The sequence below is a fragment of the Cibotium barometz genome, chromosome 20 (genome assembly GCF_041138505.1).
Source record: "Cibotium barometz isolate CiBa-2024 chromosome 20, ASM4113850v1, whole genome shotgun sequence".
Lineage (NCBI taxonomy): Eukaryota > Viridiplantae > Streptophyta > Polypodiopsida > Cyatheales > Cibotiaceae > Cibotium > Cibotium barometz.
Genome location: NC_141065.1, coordinates 9,351,249 through 9,375,535, shown reverse-complemented (window position 1 = coordinate 9,375,535; position 24,287 = coordinate 9,351,249). Strand labels below are relative to the sequence as shown.

At 47.9% G+C, this 24,287-nt stretch overlaps 1 protein-coding gene across 2 annotated transcripts in view; it reads right to left on the bottom strand.

Moving 5' to 3' along the window:
* LOC147627525 (ADP-ribosylation factor-like protein 8a) overlaps window positions 1-22,256 on the bottom strand; it is a 77,897-nt gene extending 55,641 nt beyond the window's left edge. The window contains exon 1 of one of the 2 annotated variants that reach the window (XM_086814445.1): window positions 22,065-22,256. In XM_086814445.1, coding sequence (XP_086670571.1) covers window positions 22,065-22,102 — 38 coding nt within the window. In that variant the 5' untranslated portion in view covers window positions 22,103-22,256. The remainder of the gene's footprint in view (window positions 1-22,064) is intronic. The other variant, XM_086814446.1, reaches the window with a different exon arrangement.
* Window positions 22,257-24,287: the final 2,031 nt, after the last annotated feature.

Below are 24,287 nucleotides of genomic sequence, written 5' to 3'. Positions count from 1 at the left end.
AGTGTATTTAAGTGTATTGATTAGCATTGTGTTCAACCAAGTTACAATGGAGCACATTAGGAAGATTGAACCAAATGCTGACAGGTTTGAGGACTTGAGGGAGCTATGCCAATCACGGTGGGATAGTTACCACTCACATTTGGAGGCGACAGCATTTGTATTGGATCCAGAGTTCCAGGACAAGGAGCAGGGTACTAAATCCTGAGAGGTCCCCAGAGGTTGAGAGAAGACTCTCCAGAGATTGGTGCCGGATCAGACTCGAAGGAGAACCATCAAAACTCAGTTGGACTTCTACAGGAACAAAATGGACCTATTTTCATATGCAGATGCCTTGACAGATAGGTTTGTAGTTGGATCAGCTTTATGGTGGGAGGATTATTGAGCTGACACCCCGGAGTTGCAACAGTTGGCCATTCGCATTCTTAGCCAGGGGGGCTAGTTCCTCCTCGCTGTGAGCGCTTGTGGAGCTCATTTGGCCACATAGTGTCAAAGAAGAGGAATGGCCTTGGCATAGCAAAGGCGAATGATCTAGTCTTTGTTAATGCAAACTTGCATTTGCTTAACAAGGTTGTTGGGGAGTTCATGGAGGAGCGCATCATCGGCTTTGGGTCTCATAGCGATGATGACTCAGCTGGTAGTCCCAGAGCAGAGGGAGATGCAGTTGATGCGGCTTCTGCCGATGCCACATATGCAGACTTGTCATTGGCAGACTGCGTCCAAGAGATCATGAAGACGATGTGCACGAACATCTACGTGCAAGGACATTTGCAGACCATCCACAAAACAGTCTATGAGGGCAAAAGAGACCAAAGGACCAAATATATGAAAGATAAGAGCAAATCACACAGCATGCAATGGTGATATGTATATAAATGATAAAGTCCAGTACAGGAGCTCTATGTTGTTAGCACATTCATCCCCAGTTTTGCCCATGTCTGGTGTCTTTTTGGTCCCTTTTGCATGGCCCTTGATTGTGGACTGGCCACCCTTATTTTATATATTTTTCTGGGATTTATCCCAGCTTGGATGCCTTTTTCCCAGTCGGCCAGCTTCTGCAGTTCTAGTCAGCCAACTCTCCCCACCTATAAATAGGTGAGCTGGCCTCAGTTTTGTATCTTACCTAGTCTATCTTTTGCTCCCTCACTTATGAGACTACTTCTGTCTCTTGCTTGGGACTGTATTACCTAGTCTATCTTTTGCTCCCTCACTTATGAGACTACTTCTGTCTCTTGCTTGGGACTGTATTGCTTCAGTATATTCAGCATAGTTGCTCCATATCTCTCTCTCTCTCTTGCACTCTCTACTCAGCACACTCTATTGCTTATTTGCTTCCGCTCTAAGCACTCTTTCATGGTATTAGAGCTCCCGGCTCAGCGATTCCCTCTGCTGCCCCAGATTCAGCCCTATTTACAGCCCCTTAACCTTTGCATTTTTCTCAGATTTGCAGCCCTCTTGTTGCTGCGTTTTACAGCTTCTGCTGATTGTTTTCCCTTCAGTTTGGCTTCATCGCTTGCAACCAGAAGGTAATTTTCTCATCAACGTTTTACTTCTACTTGGAGTTTGGATCTAGGCGGCCTATTTTTTCAGGACAACAGCCCCTCTTTGGTTGCGTTTTCCTCTCCGGTGGACAGCAGCCCCTCTTTGGTTGCGTTTTCCTCTCCGGTGGACATTCCCTTCTGCAGAGGGGGATTGTGGTGCTTCGGGCTTTGGTGGCACCCTTGGTGCTTGTGGAGGACACTTTCTTCTGTGATTGTATGTTTTTTTTTCTTGGGGAGAGCCCAAGCTACAGTCCTAGTTGATGCCTTTTCCTCTTGCACCCTCTTACAGCATATTCCCAAGCCCTCTGTGGCTGCCTTTTCTCTCTATATCAAATCTGCATTTTTTGCTTCCCTCCTCTGGTGACCTCAAGGTTGGAGGTATAGTCGACAGAAGCTTCTGCATTTTTTGCTACAGGAGGATTTTCGGATGCTGTCCAGCCTCTTAGGGCTGCGTTTTGGTGGGAGGAAGGGACCTACATCAGCATTTTCTAATTTGGAGAGTTTTTTTTATCTTATGAGGTTTGGTCCTATTGATTGGATCAATTATGACAGCTTCAGATTTGACTCCCGTACCACTTTCTTGTTATTTCCTAGATGAGGCAAACAAGTTGGATGGTGGTAACTTTCAATCATGGAAGTTGCAGGTTACTTCTATTCTCAAGGAGTATGGTTTGATGGAGTTTCTCTCGTACAAGAATCGGTGCTTGCCAGACCTTGCCTCTGCGGAGGATGTGTGTCGATGGAGGAAGACTAATGGACATATCTATGCCTTTCTCCTCCTGAATTGTCAGGATTCCGTTCTTCGACACTTCATCTATGCTCTTGATGATGCTTCTACTTTCTATGTGTGGCAATTGCTTTCTGAATGGGAGAAGAATTAAGAGTTAGGGTTAGGTTTCATGTGGGAGACATACACACAGGGAGAAGAAGGGAGAGAAAGAGAGAGACCTATGTGGGGATAAGTCAACTCATGAGAGATAAGTGTGTGACTCCCCTATCACACATGTATATTGCACTAGTACACATAGTGCACTTAGTACATTAAAAGTACTAAGTGTACTATGTACTATAACTTATGGGCTTGTACACACTATAAGGGTGGGCATAATGCCTTTACCCCAACAACCTCCCACTTAAAGGCAAAGTGCCCTTAAGTAAAGGAAAAGAAAAATCAGCATGTACATGATAATATACAAGGCCATATCAAGGCTGAAACTGGCCTCATCCAATGCCCATCAAGTGTCTCCAATGAGCAAATCGCTCCGGAGGCAAACTCTTTGTCAACAGATCAGCCGGGTTGTCATCCGTATGAATCTTAACAAGCTGAATTTGCTTGTTCTCTATCACCTCTCTGATGAAGTGATACTTCACATCCACATGCTTCGTCTTTGCATGAAAGACAGGGTTCTTTGCCAACTGGATGGCACTCTAACTGTCACAATGCAACAATGGAATATCCCCTGTATAACCCAAATCAACCACTAACCGAGATAGCCATAATGCCTCCTTGCAAGCCTCTGTGGCTGCAATATACTCGGCCTCTGTGGTAGATAAGGCAGTGCACTTCTGCATCCTGGATATCCATGACACAGCACCTCCTGTGAATGTAAACACATAACCGGTAGTAGACTTCCGGTTATCTGGATGACCGGCATAATCCGAATCCGTGTAACCATGCACTAATGCATCCTGTTTGCCAAAGCATATGCACATATCCTGTGTGCCCTTCAGGTATCTCATGACACCTTTCACTCCTTCCCAATGCTTCTTGCCAGGTTTGGCCATGTATCTAGAAACCACTCCCACTGCAAATGCAATGTCCGGCCTAGTAGCAACCATGGCATACATGAGACTGCCACAAGCTGAAGCATACGGAATCTTGGCCATATCAGCCCTGTCTCTATCCGACTGTGGACTGTCCATAGCACTGAGTTTCACATATGGAGGCAAAGGAGTACTAGTCTACTTCCCCCCGTCCATATTGAACCTCTGCAAAACTTTGCCAATGTATTCCTTCTGAGACAAATACAACACATGCTGATTTCTGTCCCGAAGTATCCGCATACCCAAAATGTGATTTGCATCACCCAAATCCTTCATATCAAAGGTCTGATGCAGCCTCTTCTTCAAGACATCCATCTCTTTACGAGATTTCCCGGCAATCAACATATCATCAACATACAAGATGACGATCAATAGACTGCCATCCAAAGCTTTCTTGGTGTATAAGCAATGATCTATGTCACTTCTCCTGAAATCCTGGGATTTCATGAATGTATCAAATTTATGATACCATTCCCTTGGTGCCTGTTTGAGCCCATAAAGACTCTTTTTCAGCTTGCATACAAGCTTCTCCTTTCCATTCACTGCATAACCCTCTAGCTGTTGCATATATATCTCCTCATGGAGATCACCGTGAAGAAAAGCAGTCTTCACATTCTGCAGTCTTCACATCCATCTGAATCAAATCCAGATCATCATGAGCAACCAAAGCTAATACAGCTCTAAGTGTGGTCATTTTGACCACTGGAGAGAAGATCTCATCAAAGTCCACACCATATTCCTGCTTGAAGCCCTTAGCCACTAACCTGGCTTTGTATCTTGGCTTTGCATCAGGTGCAACTTTGAGCCTGTAAACCCACTTGCATGGCAAAACCTTCTTGCCTGCAGGTAAATGCACCAACTTCCATGTTCCATTTTTGTGCAGAGAATCCATCTCTGACTTCATAGCACGCTCCCAAAGAGCCTTGTCTGCCCTCTGTAAAGCCTTCTTATAACATGAGCGCTCCCCACAGTCAGTGAGCATCAAGTAGTCAACCCCTGGAACAAACCTGTCAGGGGCTCTGGAGGGTCTAGTGGACCTCCGTACCCAATGACCATCATTTGCAGGTTGCTGTCCAGCCTGCATATCACCTATTGGTGGCTCCTGTTCCATGCCATAAGGCTGAAATATCATGCCCGGTATTTCCTCTAACTGTGGTATATCCAAAGGGATATCTTCTGCCATCTCTGGCTGTCCATTTGGACCATTTTCAGCACCATTTAAGGGCTGGTTTTGCTGCTGTAATGGCTGATTTACAGCCCTTGGTTGTTGTCCATGATGTCCATCATCATCAAAGATGACTCTGCCAGGCTCCTATTGCCTTGCAGGCTCCTTATACATGCATGTTTCATCAAAAATGACATCATTGCTGCGTATAATCTTTCTATTCACGGGATCCCAAAGTCTATACCCCATTTCACCTCTGTCACCATATCCTAGGAATATGCATTTGTGAGACTTAGGATCAAGTTTGGTGCGCATTTCCCTACGTATGTGCACGTACGCAACGCAACCAAACACTCTCAAGTGCTTGTATGATGGAGGCTTCCCTGTCCATACTTCTTCTGGCACTTCTCCACCAAGCCTCGTGTTAGGTGACCTGTTTATAAGATGAACGGCTGTCATAACAGCTTCAACCCAAAAACCATGAGGTAACGCAGCATGTGACAACATAGAACGGACCTTCTCCTGAATGGTCCTGTTCATCCTCTCTGCTATCCCGTTTTGTGGAGGATCATAAGGAGTAGAGAGCTCCCTCTTGATGCCTTTAGCATCACAAAAGTCCTGAAACTGTTAGGACATATACTCTCCACCATTGTCGGAACGCAAAGCCTTCAGTGTTTTGCCAGTTTGATTCTCAACATGAGCAACAAACTTCTGAAACACTGAGAATGTATCACTCTTCAAACGAAGAGGATAAACCCACACCTTGCGTGTGGCATCGTCAATAAATGACACAAAATATTTTGCCCCTCCCAAAGAAAGCTGAGGCATCTCACATACATCTGTATGCACAAGCTCTAACTGAGCATCTTTCTGTCCAAGAGCTTTCTTGTGGGGGCACTGGAGTTGCCTGCCATATATACAATGCTCACAAAACTGAAAACTTGAAAACTTTAGAGAAGGCAAGTAACCCAAACGAGACAATTGCTCCATTCCTTTGACACTCATGTGTCCCAACCGGCTATGCCACATAGAGATTTCCGGCAGCTCGGTTGCATTTACATTAGCATGGTGACAAACACCTGCATGCATGCAATAAAGAGTGTCCACCTTAGAGCCTCTGGCAACAACCAGTGAGCCCTTACTAATCTTCCACTTTCCACGACCAAATGTGGTAACATAATCAGCATCATCAAGCTGTCCAGTAGAAAGCAGGTTCTTCTTGATCTCAGGCACATGCCTGACATCATGGAGCATAAGCTGTGAGCCATCTGAAAACACAAGCCTCACATCACCTCTGCCAAGAATCTTGCATGCATGGTTATCACCCAAATAAACTACTCCTTCATTGCCAGCAGTATACCTGACAAACAAGTCTCTGCAACCTGTGACATGAAAGGAGGCACCTAAATCAATGATCCATGAGTGCATACCATGACCATCTCCTGTAAGAAGTGAATGGGCATCAAGTGAAGACGTGAATAGGACTTCATCCTCACTGTCACCTGCATGTGACACATTGACTTCTTCAATTTTGACTCCACTTTTGCCCTTTGGCTTCGCATCTTTGTCTTTGTCCTTTCCTTTGCCCTTTTCCTTTTGATCATTCTTTGATTTGTAGCATTGCTTTTTGATGTGTCCCTTCTTGCCACAATAATGGCATTCCAAGTCCTTTTTGGAGCGGAACTTGCTCCTTCCCCGTTCTTGGCTTTTACCCCTTTGCTGGGATCTCCCACGTGCATTCATTGCATTGGACTTTCCAACAGAGTTGTTTTTCCTGTTCATCTCTTCTTGAAGAAGAGCACTCTCAACATCTGCATATGACAGCATAGCATTCGAATTGCTAGTGGCTGTCCTGAATGTGTCCCAACTCTCTGGCAAAGTGCATAAGAGAAAGGTGGCTTTGAACTCATCGTCCATTGCCAACTTTTGATTTATAACTTGGCTGACCATACCATTAAACTCATTTAGATGGGCTGCCATAGACGCCCCTTCCTTCATCTGAAGACCTATGAGTTTCTTCAACCAATACACTTTGCTTGAGGCACTTTGCTGGGCATACAAGTCCTGCAATCTTTGCCACATTCCCCAAGCTGTCTTCTCTTCACGAATGCTGAAAAGTAAAGTGTCTGACACAGACAACATGATGGTGGATCTTGCTAGCTCATCCATATCTTCCCACTCTTCAGCAGTAAGAGAAGCGGGCATTACACCCCTTTCTTTGATAGGCTTGTGCTGCTTCTTCTGGAGGAACACATTATAGCACTGGGTTTGCCAAATATCATAGTTATGTGAGCCTTCAAGCTTCTTGATGTGAAGCAATGAAGAGCTCTCACCTGTGGTTGCCATAGCAATATGCAACCTGTCAATGCCTGACTCCCTGCAAAATGTGCAAACACTGCACCAAAAGCACACAAAGTGCTCACAGTTGTTCTCCCAAAGTTTATCTCCCACTGCAGAAGCACAAATGCAACTCTACTCCCACTGTATGTGATAAAATCACCAAAATCTGGTTGCTGCAGATTTAGGACAGCACCTTAAATGTGCTTTGTTGCCCTTCCAAAGTACTGTACAGCAGTACTAAGTGCTCACCAATGATGTACCAAACCTGTACCGGCAGATTTTTGCTCACTCAAATCAATGTGCAGCCATGCCAAAACTTGTACAAAGCTGTACCAAATCTGTACCAACAGGTACAGTAGCAATAAATGCTCTCCTGGCTGTTTAAATGAGTGAAAATCATACTTTTACATACAACAGTCCCGGACTGAAATTGAGCAAAAGCCCCTTGACTGCAAGTGGATTTCTGAGGATTCAAAGCATAAAAGTCTTGCCTGCTGCTTTGCCAAGCTCAACAAGCATAAAATCTTGAAAAGCCCCTTGATTTAAGATCAATTTCTGATCATACATGGTACATTAACGCACATGAAGGCATCCAGAGTCTTCGCAATGCTTCCCCCTGGCCACATATACATCCAGTACATAAAAGCCCCTTGATTTACAGGCACATTGAGTGCTTGACAGGCATCAACACATTGCCCAAAGCATCAAATGCGAGTGCCTGCATGCATATCAATCCAATCCGCACAAAAGCCCCTTGATTTGCACTGCAATTTGCTGCAATTTTGCCCGAATGTGCGATTTCTCACATCATACAGCATGTATGAATGCCCAATTGCACAAATACATCAAAAGCCCCAAATTTTGACATCCAATTTCCTGCAAATTGATCCTGATTGTGACCAATGTCACCCAATTTTGCCAATTTCGCTCAAAATTTGAGCAATTTGGCACCTATACCTACTCAATTGATTGAATTGATAAGAAATTCCCAAAGAATTAAAGCAAATACCTCTTAATTTTTGAATTTCTTTGAGATTTGCAGACTGAATTTTGTTGTTGCAGGAGAAGGGGGGGGCACGTCTGATGCTGCTGCTGCTGCTGATGCTGATGCACGGATAGCTCGGCAGCCCTCTGCGCTGCCTGGTTGGGCAGCGTGGCTGCTGCTGGGCAGCAGCTGAGCAGCCTACGCTGCTGGCTGCTCCTCACGGTTGATGGTCGACGGCAGCGGTTAGCTGCACACTTGCGCCGCCATCACATAGTCGCTGCCCAACTTATTCACAGACTGCGCCCAGCACGTTGACTCCTTGCACTTCAACGACCTGCTGTCTCAACGACCACACACAGTGCTCTTCTACAGTCGATTTCCAGCGTTGCAGTTCTGCCCGTGGCTCTTCCTCTGCTCGTGCCAAACTCAAGGCTCCATAGCCGAGCTTCTTCTTCGCGATGAAGACGACTCCGCACACCCGCACACACACGGACACAACCGTGGCTCTGATACCAGTTGAATGGAAGAAGAATTAAGAGTTAGGGTTAGGTTTCATGTGGGAGACATACACACAGGGAGAAGAAGGGAGAGAAAGAGAGAGACCTATGTGGGGATAAGTCAACTCATGAGAGATAAGTGTGTGACTCCCCTATCACACATGTATATTGCACTAGTACACATAGTGCACTTAGTACATTAAAAGTACTAAGTGTACTATGTACTATAACTTATGGGCTTGTACACACTATAAGGGTGGGCATAATGCCTTTACCCCAACACTTTCTGACCTGTATGGTGATGCAAGTGATTGGCAGATGGTTTCTGCTTCTGGGTGCGCTATGTAGCCAGTGATCTTATGGATACTTCTTTTGGAGATGTTCCTGCAGCGAAGGATAGTGGGTCAGTACAGGGAGTAAAAACACTGAGGTACAGTCCTGAAGTAGGCGACCAATCCAGTAGCAGCAGGGAGTAAAAACGCTGAGGCACAGTCCTGAAGTAGGCAACCAACCAGTAGGGAAGTACTCGTGATGGCTAAGTTCATAAGGAGGCGCCTCATATTTATATGGAAAGGCAGGGTGCTGGTCGGCCAACAGATAAAAAGTAAAGTTTAAGTGAGTAAATAGCCCTTTTTGGGCTAGGTAAAATACCCTTTTGGGTATATTTTCACACACCCCCTCTCAGACCAAAAAGGGATCATGAGAGAAGATGAGGGGAAAAACAACTTTGGTTGTTGAAGATGAGGATTCATGTGATTTGAGACCGGAGTAGTGGCTTCTGAGTTTGGGAGGTACGGGAAGAATGCCACAATGCAAGACGTTTTCACATGCATGAACGCCTATTTTTGGGTTTTCATTCATGCATGCGTCCCAAACACAAAAACAGAATGCTGTGCATAGGGAATGCAAGATGGAAAAAAATGCAATGCAATGGGTTTTCACATGAGCCGTGCCCTCATGGAGTTTTCAATGACTCATGTGCCCAATACAAAAATGATAAAAAATGTGAAGGGAGAGAAAGATCCCCCTCTCAATGTGCAGAGGATGATGGTGGACCGATGCCGATCCGATCACGAAGACGCTCGAGAATGTCTGCATGGTTTTCTGTTGTAGGAATGTACTTGAGTCGGATGGTACCAAGCTCAACCTGTTCCCTGGTAAGATGAAAATGGACACCCACATGCTTGGTACGGTTAGAAAAAACAGGATTGCTAGCAAGGGCAATCGGACTCTGACTGTCAACGAAGATGATAGAAGCGGTGTCAATGGGGACGCGCATCTCCGAAAGAAGCTGACGAAGATACATAGCCTCAGTGGTGGCGTCATAGAGGACCCGGTATTCGGCTTCTGTGGAATAACCTTCAACGGTATCCTACTTTTTGCTAGACCAAGAGAAAGGGGCAAATCCAAGGGAGTACAAATAACCACCATGAGAACGTCAGGAATCGAAATCACTAGCCCAGTCAGAGTCCGTGTAACCACGCAAGGTGATCCCACGACTATAGTGAAGTCCATACAAATAGGTACCTGCTAGATAGCGAACAACCCTCTTGCTGAACTCCAATGTGGCCCCTTAGGAGCATTGAAATATTGACTTAAAATGGATGTGCAATAGGAGATATTAGGACGAGAATTTGCGAGCCAAATATTGGCGATAGGCTCGCTCTTCATGTGGAGGTGAGTCCACTTCCTTTGACAGTTCGACGGTGGGATCCAATGGAGTAGCCACAGGGATAGCACCATCATGAAAGTAGGAAGTAATGAGTTGGAGACAGTACTTTTGTTGAGACACAAAAATACCATCAGGATGTTGGATCACCTCCATGCCAAGGAAATATGAGAGAAGACCAAGATCAGCCATCTCAAAAGTTCGCCTGAGCTGTGCCATGATATCAACCATTTTGGCTTGATGTGAACCTGAAATAATGAGATCATCGACATATAGTACTAGGTAGCAAACCATCCCCTGATCAATGTAAATATAGATATTGGGGTCACAGTGAGATGGTTGAAAACCTTGGCTGTGAAAAAATTTGTCGATGCGATGATACCACGCCTGGGGGGCTTGCTTAAGCCCATAAAGAGCTTTATGTAAGCGAAAGACTGTCCTCAAAGCCGGGAAGCGAGAAACCCGGAGGTTGGTCAACGTAGATCTCCTCTTCGAGAATGCCATTTAAAAAGGCACTCTTAACATCCATCTAATAGACTGGCCATTTGTGGTGAGCAGCCAGATTGAGTAAAAGACGGATTGTCATCATTCGAGGTGCAAAGGTCTCATCGAAATCAATGCTTCTTTTTGACGAAAGCTTTGCACAACGAGCCGGGCTTTGTATTTGTCCAAGGTACCATCAGCTTTAAATTTGGTACAGAAGATCCATTTGGTTCCAATGACCTTCTTATGACGAGGGCGATCCACAAGGGACCATGTGCCATTACGGTCAATGCTTTCGAGTTCTAGTTCCATAGCCTGTTTCTAGGATGGAAGTTTGATAACACCTTTCCACGATGTTGGCTCATCATGCGCCACGTAGTCTGCGAAAAAAACAAAGGCGAATGAGGCACGAGGAGCAAGTCTAGTGGACCGACGAGGACCATCCAAAGGGATATCAAGGGGAAGCATGCCAGAATCACGCATGGTTTGTTGATACCAGGGAAGTAAAGGGTCCCTGGGTGGCTGTCGGGAGGAGGAAGCCTCCTCAAGAGGTGAAGTTGTAGGTGATTGATGGGGTTCATGTGGCACAGTTTGAGATTCTTGTTCAGTTGATATGGGCAACGGAAGGCGAAGTAAATCTTACTCATCAAAGACAACATCTAGACGAACGAAAACTTTGTTTGATCGTGGATCAAAAACTTTGTTTGAACGTGGATCAAAAACTTTGTAAGCCTTTGATTCAAAAGAGTAGCCCACAAAAATGAGCAACTCACTCCTTGGCTCAAGCTTGCCCCTTGTGTCATTCGGAGTGTGAGTGTATGCACGACACCCAAAGAAACGGAAATGGAAAACGGTTGGCTTTTCGCCAAAAAATGCCTCGAACAGAGTCCTGTGGGGAACAACGACCGTGGGGCAACGGTTCAGAAGGTACACCGCAGTGTTGACCGATTCTGACCAAAGGCGTTCAGGTAGCTCAACTGCAAAGAGCATGGAGCTTGCCATATCCCCAACAATCCAGTTCTTGTGCTCGACCACTCCATTTTGTGAGGGAGAGTTGGTGGAGGTGAGTTGGTGTTGAATGCCCTGGTCTTGTAAGAGCTTAGTAAATTGATGGGAGATAAATTCACCACCGTTGTCACTACGAGCAATCCCAATTGAGACGCCCATTTGATTAGTGACTAACCGAACCCATGTGGAAAAGTATTGGAAAGCGTCGGATTTATGCTTTAGGAAATATACCCACATGTACCTTGAATAATCATCAACAATCAGCATGTAGTAGAGAGATCCATTCAAGGAGGGAGTTGGGGATTGGCCACTCAAGTCGAAATGAATCAACCTGAGGATTCCCGAAGCACGATGAGTAGCATGTTGTGGGAATGGGAGCGATGTTGCTTACCCATTTGACAGGGCTGACAGACATCCTTTGTCAGTTTGAGGCTGGGTATGCCTTCAACTAACTGGTCTCGAGATAGTTCTCTCCAGCCTCCCCTGGGGGGCCCCCGCGAGTGATGGGGCTACCAGTGGATTACGGTTTTTTCAGGTGCCTCCAGCTGGATGCTGGCCCGTTCGAGACACTGGTCGCGCCCTTGCGAGTTTGCGTGGTGTGCCATCCCTCTCGTTCTCCCTCTGTGGTGAGCAGCATGGTGGCTTTCTCCTTTCCTCTCAGTGTTGCCCCAGACACAGCATGGGATTGCAACTCTGTAGAGGAAGTTTTGCGTGATCAGATACTGGAGTTTTCTCATCACTTCAGTGACTTGGGGCTCACGGACCTATTGCAGACCCGATTACACTCAGCCCGCATGAGCCTGTTTGGTATAGGAGACTGGCGGGCGGATCCGGTCCACACCTCAGTTGAGGCGGTGCTTCTGATTCTCCTCCATGCCGCCCCGAGGGTGCAGCCTACCTTTAGATACATATATGCAGAGGATTGGTCTCACGCCTATGCCCTGGACAGGGCGAAGGCGGAGTGGGGCTGGACACAGAGACAGGTCTCCCTCTTTTTGGAGAGACTCCGCACCCGGACAGACAGTGATTATTCTCCCTCCAAGCCGGCGCCCAAGACTCACAGAGTGGAGGGCAGATCATCCGGGCCGGCTGAGAGGGGTGAGCCAGTGGAGGCTGCTTCACTTGCCATAGCTCATCCATGAGGATCCTCTCATGGAACATCCAGGGTCTCGGTGGACATCGCTGCTACATTGGCCGGGGCAGACTTCGCCAGGAGATCCAGAGGGCTCTCGTTGGAGGACCCATCGATATCCTTTTCATCCAGGAGCACCACCTTTCTGCGGGGCGTACCCGCACCTGCGGGAAGATCTTGCCAGGCAGGAGTCACACTTTTTGGTCACCGGCATATGGCTCCCAGGGGAACCAGGGTGGAGTATGCATCTCAGTCAGCGAGCAGCTTCTATCTGAAGTTGTGGACTCTGGCATTCTGGTCCAGGGTCGTGCGCAGTGGATCATCCTTCGGGTTGGGGAAGACCGCATTGGCTTCCTCAACTTCTACGCCCCCAATGGGGCGACCGGGAGAGCCGAGTTCTGGAGCACCATTAGGCAGTCCCTCCCCTTGGCAGACCACTGGTGCCTCGGAGGGGATTGCAACATGCTGGAGGATGCAGAGGACAGGATGGGGGGCAGCCAGGAGACCATTCATGGGCCGGAGCTAGCTGCCTGGGAGGAACTAGTGCTTCAGGTGAGAGGCCAGGATCCGTGGACTCTCCCGGAGTTTGGCAGGTTGCAGGGGAGCCTATCTTTCTCGCGCTCGGATAGACGGGCCACAGGGGTTAACCTATCCCGCATCGACAGGTTTTACATTGATGAGTGGGCCTGTGCTAGAGGTGGCACAGTGGGCATACTTGCAGGCTCCTCGTTTTCAGATCACTTTCCAGTGCTTCTCCAGATTGAGGACCCCACGAGAGGAGAGCAGAGCCAGAGCGTCCGGATTCCAGATTGTCTCATAGAGGAGCCCGAGATCGCGATCGGAGTTGAGCAGGTCTGGCAGGAGCTGCAGTTCAGGAGAGGATCGGCAGCCAGCGATCTTGCCAGTGGCTTGCAGGAGATTAGCCAGATGCTCAGACAGGCTGCCTTGGACCGGCTGGAGGCTTTCAGAGAGCAGGAGAGGAGCCTACGGAGGAGTCTAGCGTCCCTCCAGAGACTCCAGGAGAGGGATCCTACGAGCCCTTGGATCTCAGAGCAGATGGAGTCAGCTCGCACGGAGATCAGATCCATCGAGGAGAGGAGGGTGGAGTTCCGATTCCATGCTCGGGCTTCCTTTTGGACACAGGCTGGGGACAGAGTGACTCGAGACTTTTTTGAGGCGACAGGGCCTCGCTTCAGACGGGAGGGTCTCAGGCGTCTCCGGCAGGCTGATGGCCAGGTTGTGGTGGATCCCCCCAGGGTTCGGGCTATAGCCACAGATTTTTACAGGGACCTTCTCTCTGCTGAGCCAGCAGATGACAGGGTGAGAGAGGCTCGAGAGGCAGTCTGGAGCTTCACGAGACCGGTTGTGCCGGCCCATTTACAGCACTCCCTTCTCTCCCCCTTCTCGGATACGGAACTGGAGGAGGCTCTTCAGGCATTACCTCGGGGCAAATGCCCAGGAGAGGACGGTCTTTCGGTGGCTTTCTTCCAGAGGTACTGGGGCCTCTTACACAGGGGCTTCAGATTGGCATTCCAGGAGATTATGGAGTCTGGAGTCATGCCGGACAGCATGGCTGAGGGCTTGATCCACTTGATCCCCAAAGAGGGAGGAGACAGACTGGAGATTAGACAGTGGAGACCGATCACCTTGCTAGGCACGGCCTACAAGGTCCTAGCTAAGGCGATCAGCAGGCGGCTTCAGCCTCACCTTCCGGACATCATCCACTCCACGCAGACTGGCTTCATCCAGGATAGGAGCATTCTGGATAACATTTTCTCCTTCTGGGAGGCTACGGCTCTGGCTAGATTTCGACAGGAGGATCTGGCAGTGCTCCTTCTCGACTTCGAGAAGGCATATGATCGGGTGGACTGGGCCTTCTTGGAAGGCACTATGGAGAGGATGGGCTTCCCCCCTCAGTGGATCCGTGGGGTCTCTGCACTCTACTCATCGGCTCATAGCCAGGTGCTGATACAGGGCGTGCGCGGAGAGAGGTTCCAGCTCTCGCGCTCGGTGCGGCAGGGGTGCCCCTTAGCGCCCTTTCTTTTTCTTTTTGTGGCGGAGGCCATGAGCACTTTTTTGACGGCTCAGGATACAGGTTTGCGGGGCCTCCAGCTTCCCATCCGTACCTCGGAGGAGCTCCTAGACTCGGAGTTTGCGGATGACACTGCTGTCTATCTTCAGGGAGGTGAGGAGAACCTCCGCCGCTTCGCCTTAGCCATGGACAGGTTTTGCAGAGCTTCGGGCGCTTTGATCAACTGGCACAAGTCGTGTGGGCTGTGGGTCAGCTCTATGCCCCCCCCGACTTGGAGGCCAGTTGACGGTTTTCAGTGGCTGCCCCCTGGCACTACAGTGCGTTATTTGGGATGTTATGTGGGCATTGACATATCTCCGGAGCAGCAGATAGCCCCCCTTCTTCTGAGCATTCGGAAGAAGCTTCTGTATTGGAGTACCGCTCGTTTATCTCTGGCTGGCCGAGTAGTCGTGGCCAACCAGGTTCTGCTTGCTACTATGTGGTACATCACTTCCTGCTGGGCCTTCTCTCGGGCATGCATTGGCCAGGTGCAGCGGCTCATCAGGAACTTTCTTTGGTCCGGTGGCGACGGGCGGCCCGCCAGGGCCAAGGTGGCATGGGCGGTGATCACTCAGCCGAGGGAGAGAGGCGGCCTGGGCATTGTTGATCCTATTTGCCAAAGCCGAGCATTGCTTGGCAAGTTGGTAGTTCGTGGCCTCCTGCCAGGCGCTGAGCCGTGGAAGGAGTTTCGTGTTTCCAGGATGCTCAGCCGCACCCCCTCTCTTAGCGGCCCCTGGACCCCCAGCATTAGGTGGATCTTTACAGAGCAGCGATCCAGAGGAGTGGGCCTTGGCTTCGAGGAGCGTTTTGCAGCTAGCCTTCTGAGGGCCTGGTCGCATCTGAGGCCGTCACTCTTCCAGACTCCTCCGGGCACCGATGAGGAGCGCCTGAGGCAGCCATTGATCTGGAACCCCTTGATTCGACTTCCCAGTGGCCATATGGTTGGATCGCGGTCTCACGTGTCGTGGGGCCCTTTGAGCTCCGGCCCAGCCCAGTCCCTGGACGACTGGATATGTTTTCAGCAGCTGCCTCTAGAGGCCCAGGAGAGGAGACTCAGTGGGATGAGGGGCAGAGAGTTGATGAGACAGGACATTGAGGCGGCCATCCCTCGGGAGTGGCGGACCCCAGTACAGGACCCTCCACCTCCACAGTGGATGGGTGTCTTTACTCGGCATGAGATCCTTCTAGCGGTCTGCGGCACAGCGGAGAGAGTCGCCCCACTCACTTTCGAGGTGGGAGAGGGTGGCCAGCTTCAGAGGACACGACTAGATTTGGATGGGCTCCAGGGTTGTATTCTTCAGAGGGTGCGGGTGGTCGGCTTTCATCAGAGACAGTGGCATGTAGACCCCTCACCGGCCTCGATAGGAGAGGACTGTTCTTGGAGATTATGGGCTTGGGACAGCAGGCCTCTTATTCGCCTTCAGTGGGATCCAGGTGAGTGGTTTTGGCGAGATCCCTACTTGGCCCCTACCAGCCCAGGCATCCCCTTTTTTCAGTACACAGCGAGGCTGGGGCGGCGGATTCAGAGGCACAGGATAGCGAGCACCCCGGCGGCGGCCGAGCATTGGCGGCGACAGGGGCTCTCCCCTGCCTTTCTTAGGGACTTCTGGCAGCGCCTTTGGGCCAGCTTCCGGCCCCGGAAGGTGACGCTTTTTCTCTGGCTCACAGCGCATAGAGGACTGGCTGTGGGGGCATGGCTAGCTTTTGGCAGACACCCAGCGTCCTGCCCTCGGTGCGGCCATGCACAGGAGTCGCAGCGGCACTGCTTATGGGATTGCCCACAGGCTCAGCAGGTCTGGCAGCGCGCTCTCAGGATGGTTTTTGCAGGCTCACCAGGTGAGATGCTGGTGACGTGGGGTGCGGTGGCTTGGGCCACGGACAGCGGCCCGGCCCTTGGATATGAGGACGTCCCTGGCAGCGCGACCATCCAGGTCTCTGACAGGGCGATGGCGGTGGTTCCGACGCCAGACTTCTCATCGGCAGCCCCTCAGGAGGGGGTCGGGCACAGATGGGAGATGCTCAGCAGCATGACAGCTTGGCACATATGGAGAGCCCGATGCAGGGAGGCCATTGACCGCCAGGCGACTCCACCGGCAGAGGTCATACAGGCCCTCTGGGTGGACATCATTCACACATTGAGAGGACACTGGGGGAAACTCCAGGGCGACTCGGATCGCATGAGAGGGCGCCGCAAGGCTTTCCTCCGCACTTGGCACCCTGGCCCTTTCCTCACCGCGAGGGGCGAGGATGTCACTTGGCACTACAGGCCTCCAGTCTGGCTTTTCTCACCTCCCACATGTACTACTAGGTAGCCCCCCCCAGAGAGCGGCCAGCCACGGGGGTGGAGCTCAGGAGTTCACGGTGTTTTATCCCTCCTTGCGAGGTGAGCTTTGTAGCCTTATGGCGTTTTCTCATTAACTAATAGAAGGATCTTTTTCCCGGAAAAAAAAAAAAAAAAAAAAAAGCTCGTAGAGTGTAGCATAGGGTAGATGACCATAGCGAAAGTGCCATAGTCATTCAATGTCGGATGGAGCTTGGGTCACATGGGCACGAACCCGATGAAACTCTGAACCAGCAGAAGATGGCTCGATAAAAAAAGTAGACATCCGGTACAAACCATCCTTCTAAGTTTGACCTCCTCTGGCAACAACAAGACTGGTAGTTTCATCAATTACTTCAACAACTCGTTTGTTGAAGTAAACGCCACTATTGAGTTGGGTCAACTGGGATACAGAAAGTAAGTTGAGACCTAAATTAGGGACAAGATAGACATTGTCCAAGGTAGCCTAGTCGAGGCCAGTGCTGGTGTCAAATAAGACAATGCCAATGGATTTTATGGGCATCATTGTGTGTTGTTGCCACATCGAACTTCTCCCTTAACGGGATGTTGAGAGATGAAAATGTTAGCATTGCGTGCCATATGGTGAGTAGCTCCACTGTCAACTACCCAAGTGATTGGATGACCACAGCGAAGAGTTGGATGGGCCTCAATGATGGGCACAGAAGGACTGTCAGGTAACTGACAGATCTGAATGAAGGCAGAGGCTTTCCCCCGCGGATGGCCTCATTTAGGCCTTTGTTTCTTCTTCTTTCTGGAGGAGTGGCTAGAATCAACCTTAAATGTGACCTGAGCGATATTGGCCGAGGGGCCGGGATAAGGCGTAAGGGAAGACCAGTCAGACATCTCTTCAAGGGTAGTGAAAGAAACTGACTGGGAGGGTGGGGCTTGAGCAACCTGACCAGTGAATCTCCACTGAGAAGAACGCAGCCAAGTAGAACCATTGCCTTGTTGTTGGGTCCTTGGCAGGGAGCTCGACAGAGCAGGTGTTGGATTACTACCCCCTCTAGATCTCCAATTTGGGGCATTGCTACCACCTTGGTTGTTTTGGCGGCGGGTGGAGGTAGTGGGGTTGGAGATGTTGCCTCTATTTTCCTTGGCTTTAAAAACACACTCATCATCAAAATGTCCAGGCATTTGGCAATAAGTGCAAAATCTATTCTTTTTGGGAATATTTTGCCAGTGGGGAATGTGTGTTGAGGCAGGGTTTTTGGAATCAATATTGCAGCCGAGAGGTTTGCCTTGATTTCCTGAGTTGTTGTTCCCCTTCCTTTGCTGTCCTTTTTGAGTAGAGGTGGTATTGGACACAAGGGCCCCCTCTTGAGTGGAGGAAGAGGATGACTTCTTGGGATGAAATTGGTCATGCAACCGAGCGAAGCACAAGAGTTGGCACTCACACTCATATAGGTTAGGCATAGGTTCTAGACTAATGGTTTGTGTGACAAAAGTAATGAAACTAGGTGGAAACTTGTTTAGTAAAGTGATAAGCTGGTCTTCCTGTGACTTGGCAGAACCAATGGTGGCATACTCGGTGTTAATGCGCCAATATTCAACAACTTTGACGGTCAGGTCGTCCCCTTCTTTGATAGAGAAAATTTGAATTTGATGCTCGAGATCAATGCGACGCATGCGATCACGTGCAGCATCTCTCTCTGCAAAGCGTGCCCATCTGTCAGAGACATAGGAGAACTGCTGGAGTTGAGAATGAAACTCTGGCAGAAGGCCTTGCATGAGCTCCACTATAGCAGTGGCATTTCTAGCTTCCCAATGGAAGATGACTTCAGGAGGTGCTAGGGAAGGGTGGGGTTTTGGTTCAAATCCCTTTACTAGGTTCCATGAACCTTGGAAAGTAAAAACTTATTCCATAAGATTAGCCCAGGTTGTATAATTAGACCCGTAAAAATGAGTCTTTTCTATGAAAGCATTTCTGGACATAGAAACATGAAAGAAAGATGGTGGGGGAGTCCGGGATGGTTGGTGCCCATATCCAGAGTGTAAGGTTAGAGGGGGGAAACCAGAAAATCCACCAGGACCAGGCATAGGTGTAGGACCTGTCGAGGGTGCTCCATAAGATGGAATATAGGTTTGGGCACTCAGCATCGGTGGAATACCTGGTTGAGGCACAAATCCTGGAGAGGCCTCGCACATAATTAGGAAAAACACCAATGCCAAAGATGGGTTGGTAAACTACCTGATACCTCGGAATGCTGGGTGGCACCGCAGTGCCAGAGGGCATAGAGCTAAAAGATACCTGGGATGGGTAGAACCCATACGCAGGACCCAAAGGAGGTGCAGGCGGTGATGACTGCACACCAACACTAGTAGGAAAAGATATGGGTTGGGTGGGAGGGTTTTGTGCTTGAAATTGAGCAGTATTCCATAACACATTAGGAGTAGGGACAGAAAGTGAACCACAGGAGAAAACATTGTTACCTCCTTGAACACCAGAAGTCTAAGAATGAATTATACTCCTAGACCCTCCTCTGTTTGGGTTCACAAAATGCCAGGGATCGAGAGTAGTTAATGGTACCGTTTGTTGAACCTGTGCTATAGAAGAAGATACCCAGGTAGAGTTAGGAACATACGTACTAAAAAGACATATACAAACCTGACGTGGTCACTGGTAGGGTTGATGATGATGGATCTCCAAACGACCGAGGAGGTACGTGTCCTTCCTGAGAAAAAGTCCCATACCAAAGTCCAATTTGTCGGCTAGAATGAGAAGCAAGGCTCTCCAGTTGAGGCAATACTGGCACACTGGCTGTGGGCATGTATCCTCCTCTGGAAGTAACGGCTGATGAGCTCGGAGAAGAAAAACCATATGCCAAGGGTGTAGAAGGTGAGTGGGTAAAAATAGGTTGGTCGTCTCCCAATGAAAGACCTCGAACAGGGCTCTATAGTGAATGAGGAGTCCCATCCTCCGTGTGATCTATATCTGAATAAGGAGAGTCAATATCTTGTATGATAGGTTGATCCTCCGGAATCGCGGGTAGACGATCCATGCTGTGTGCTCTCAAGGTCTTCGATCCTTTTGCTCATGATAGCTCTAATACCATGTGAGGGCAAAAGAGACCAAAGGACCAAATATATGAAAGATCAAAGCAAATCACACAACATGCAACGGTGATATGTATATAAATGATAAAGTCTAGTACAGGAGCTCTATGTGAGACTCCAAACGAGCAGAGACGGCTACTGTCCCAAAAACGCAGATAACAGTCCCGAAGTAAGCCTTATGTAAGCGCCGATATATGCCTAATGTAAGGCTGATGTGAGCTGAGAAGTAAGCACTGATGTCTTGATGGCTGCTGAAGTAAAACGCAGAAGTATGCTGAAGTGAAACGCAGATATATGCGGCCTGTACCAGCAGCAGCAACTCAAGAGGAAAAACGCTGATGATCACCCCTGATGTAGGCGACCAGTTCAGCACCAGCAGAGAGAGGTTCCACCTGTACCAACGGCAGCAGCCGGAGCAGAAAAACGCAGATGATCTGCCCTGATGTAGGTGACCAATCCAGTAGCAGCAGGGAGTAAAAACGCTGAGGTACAGTCCTGGAGTAGGCAACCAATCCAGCAGCAGCAGCAAGGAGTAAAAACGCTGAGGTGCAGTCCTGAAGTAGGCGACCAGCAGGGAAGTACTCGTGACCAGCAGGGAAGTACTCGTGATGGCTAAGTTCATAAGGAGGCACCTCATATTTATATGGAAAGGCAGGGTGCTGGTCGGCCAGCAGATAAAAAGTAAAGTTTAAATGAGTAAATAGCCCCTTTGGGCTGGGTAAAATACCCTTTTGGGTATATTTTCACACACACTCAACTTGCTTCGACCGCCCGGACGGTTCTTGGGAGTGACCAAAAGCTTACACAAACATGCCAAAGTTGGTTATCAATTCACCATGTTTCTCCATGAAACACTCCCATTGTTTCTTGAAATCACATTGATGAATCCACACCAATTTGTTCCTCGTGAGGCATGGATGAAGAGCTCCGTAACCTAGTAGTCCCGTGGCGCCATGCCAACGATCGAGAGTCGGAACTATATGGAGAACCTAGTGGAGAGGGTCTCCATGAAGAAGATAGTCGATGACGGAAATGATGTCTCTCCTGTGAACCACCCGCAAGTTCACAATGACAACTACCCAATAGAGCGGGGCTCGTTCAATTGATCCAGTGTGTATCCAGGGGAGCCCAAGGGAGCAAAGCAGCTCCACCTCGGAGCGGGATGCGAGCGCATTTCATAGCTCTAAAGTTAAATTGGCAGCGGGCCCAACTATAGAGTGTCCAAGTATCTTGCCATTTCTAGTATACTGTGTTTGCACTCCAGGACCACCTACGCACAAATCTAGCTGAAGCAAGGTCAGGCATTATTCGTGCCCCAGCATATCACTGTGTCGTGCTGTCCAAGAACAGCAGAAAAACAGCGTGATCTAGTCAAGCAGCAATGGTAACAAGCGCCCCAGCACCTGCTGAAGCTCTAGTGCCTGGGTAACGAACCCACTTTCACCTTACCATTGTCACAGGTTGTGAAACACAAAATTTCCTTGTAGAAGCAGTATTTAACTGAATGTGTAAACGCTGGCCATGTTTCCCCACCCCAAAAAAAAGGCCCTATCCTTGACGCCACTTGCTCAGAAAAAAAGCCTCACCCCCTGTATCGTTAAAAAAGCCATGCCCGGTGCCTCCCGATTGGATACAACTAGCGCTAGACTTTGCCATAACATTATGGTCTTTAGGGCTAGCATAACTGTCTTTCTTCATCCTTGAGAGTCTCTGTCAAAGAGATACTAGCCCGATCCATTGATTATGCGTATCCTTTGACAAAAGGAAGTGCATTGTTTAGTAAACCTGGAAAACGCCCAACAAGATTTTCTGGCATTTAGGTGATTTTACACTCTAAAATAAGACCCCAAAAAGCTAGATGCGCCCTCCGAAAGCTTGGAGGTAGACGGAAGGGAGTTGTAATTTTGACGATTTTTTTTAAAACCAAACCGATCTCAGTGGAGAAATGGATACATACCTGCGCAGCCAATTGAGGAAAGCTTCCCACAGGCCCATGGCGACCACGCTAGATGGTGCCGACGACGAGGACAAGTGCAAAAGCAAGAAAGAACAAGGCACTTGCAAAACAAGGCTACCTACCTAGACTCTCATCGCTCGTCACGTCGAACCCTTAGGAAAGCACAAAAATGATGCAGGCTCACACGTGGCATCCACACACATCTGGATTTAGGCAAACCGGCGGAAAAGAAGCAGGCGGCCAACAATGTGGCATGAGCAATTCACACCGGGCGGTGGACCCGCGGCTCACTTTTTGTCCGGTGGACACAAAATGGGGTGCGTGGTAACCTCAACTTTATTAAATTTACTTTAATTTAAATTCATATACTACAAACGCGTGGGGCCAAAAATAGAAAAGCCTTTACAATATAGCCTTGAATGTTGCTCTCAAAACCCATGCACATTACATCGAAAGAAAAGTCTCGTATAAAAGCTAAAAGTGAACAGTTCAAGAACATGGAATACTATATCATTTTTCTTGCACAAATCCTACTAAACATATCTACAAAAACTAAGGTTCTTCTCACATCTCTATTGGTTTCACCACTATCAATTTGGGGATATTTTTGGGGGATTGTTGCTACATATGGTGGCCACTTTGTTACATCATTATATGAACGTTTGTGGATGTTAATCAAGGGAGCTCAAAAAGACCAATAAAAATAAATCACATGATAGAAATGCGAGGAACTCATATTGACATCTCTGTAACCATGGGGTTAAGAGAAAGCCTTGTTTGTATAGATGTACATAATATTCAAAATAACAAACACAATGTAGCTTAATACATGAAGATCAAAAATGGGGTGAGAATTATTAGTATCACAACCAATGATAATTTTTTCTTTGACAACATCCCACACATTACTCATAATTCTAATCCTCTAACAAAAACCAGCATGTGATCCTTCATACTAATACCTTCTTGTTAAAAAAATCACACAAAATTTAATAAAGAGTGAGGCTGTTTTCAATTCTTATGTTAACCTTTGGACATTGACTTGCAATTCAATATCATCAGTGAATTCATCAAACTAACCAGTGAGACCTTAACAAGGTACAAGTAATAATATTAGCAAAACAAGCCAAGGACAAGGGATACAAGAAGGATCAACCATAGCACTGCAAATGCATGGAGGTAGACCATCCGAAATGGTCAAGTTTAAGAATTAACAATTAGATGAATAATGAGCTAATACTACACACTCTCGTGACAAAACTTTAACTAAGTTAGTCTCAAGTCCCCCAACCAATCATTGAATTAAGGACTTTTGTATGCATCCATGACTAGCCATTAGATCCATGAATTTTGTCATTGGTACCCACGTGATTAACGATAGAATCTCTCCACTATACTAAAATGTGCTAATGATGGAATGTAGCACAAGTTAATATGAACCCAATTATAGCTATATGCAATATAGCATGAGCTGATATGAAGCCAATTATAACTATATGGAATAATGCATGAGTTGGTGTGAAACCTTGGGTTTTTTTTTGGATTAAGTTTATAGTGAACTAATTGATTGGGTGATTAGTGGAACTAAAACTAGGCCTTTCCTTAAATCTATTTTCACCACGAGTAGCTAAGAATGACTTCTATTCCTGGAAGTTCAGAATGACCAACTTCCTAATGGGTAAAGGATTTTGGGATTATGTAGAAGGAGACAATGAGGAGCCTCTAGAGTTATCTAAGGAGAATGCCACTCCTGCAAATATAAAGGCATTCAAGGATTGGAATCAGGGTGCAAGAAAAGTCAGGTACACTCTGCCAACAGAATGGTGTTGTAAAAAGGAAAAACAGGCACATTGCAGAAGTGGCACGTGCCTTGATGGGTGGCTGAAAAGAATATCCCACATTACTTTTGGGCAGAAGCAGTAGCAACTGTTGTGTACACTACGAATAGGACACCCACTACAGCTGTTCATGGTATGACTCCTATAAACAGAAGTTTACAGGCATAAGACCGTATGTGTCTCACTTGAAAGTGTTTGGGTGTATTTCATATGTACATGTTCATGGTGAAGAAAGAACAAAGTTGGATCCAAAGGCAGAGAAATGCATCTTCATTGGTTATGATATGGAGCAAAAAGGTTATAGATGCTATAACCCTACCACTCGTGAGATGCGAGTAAGAAGAGATGTCATGCGAGTAAGAAGAGATGTTGTCATGCGAGTAAG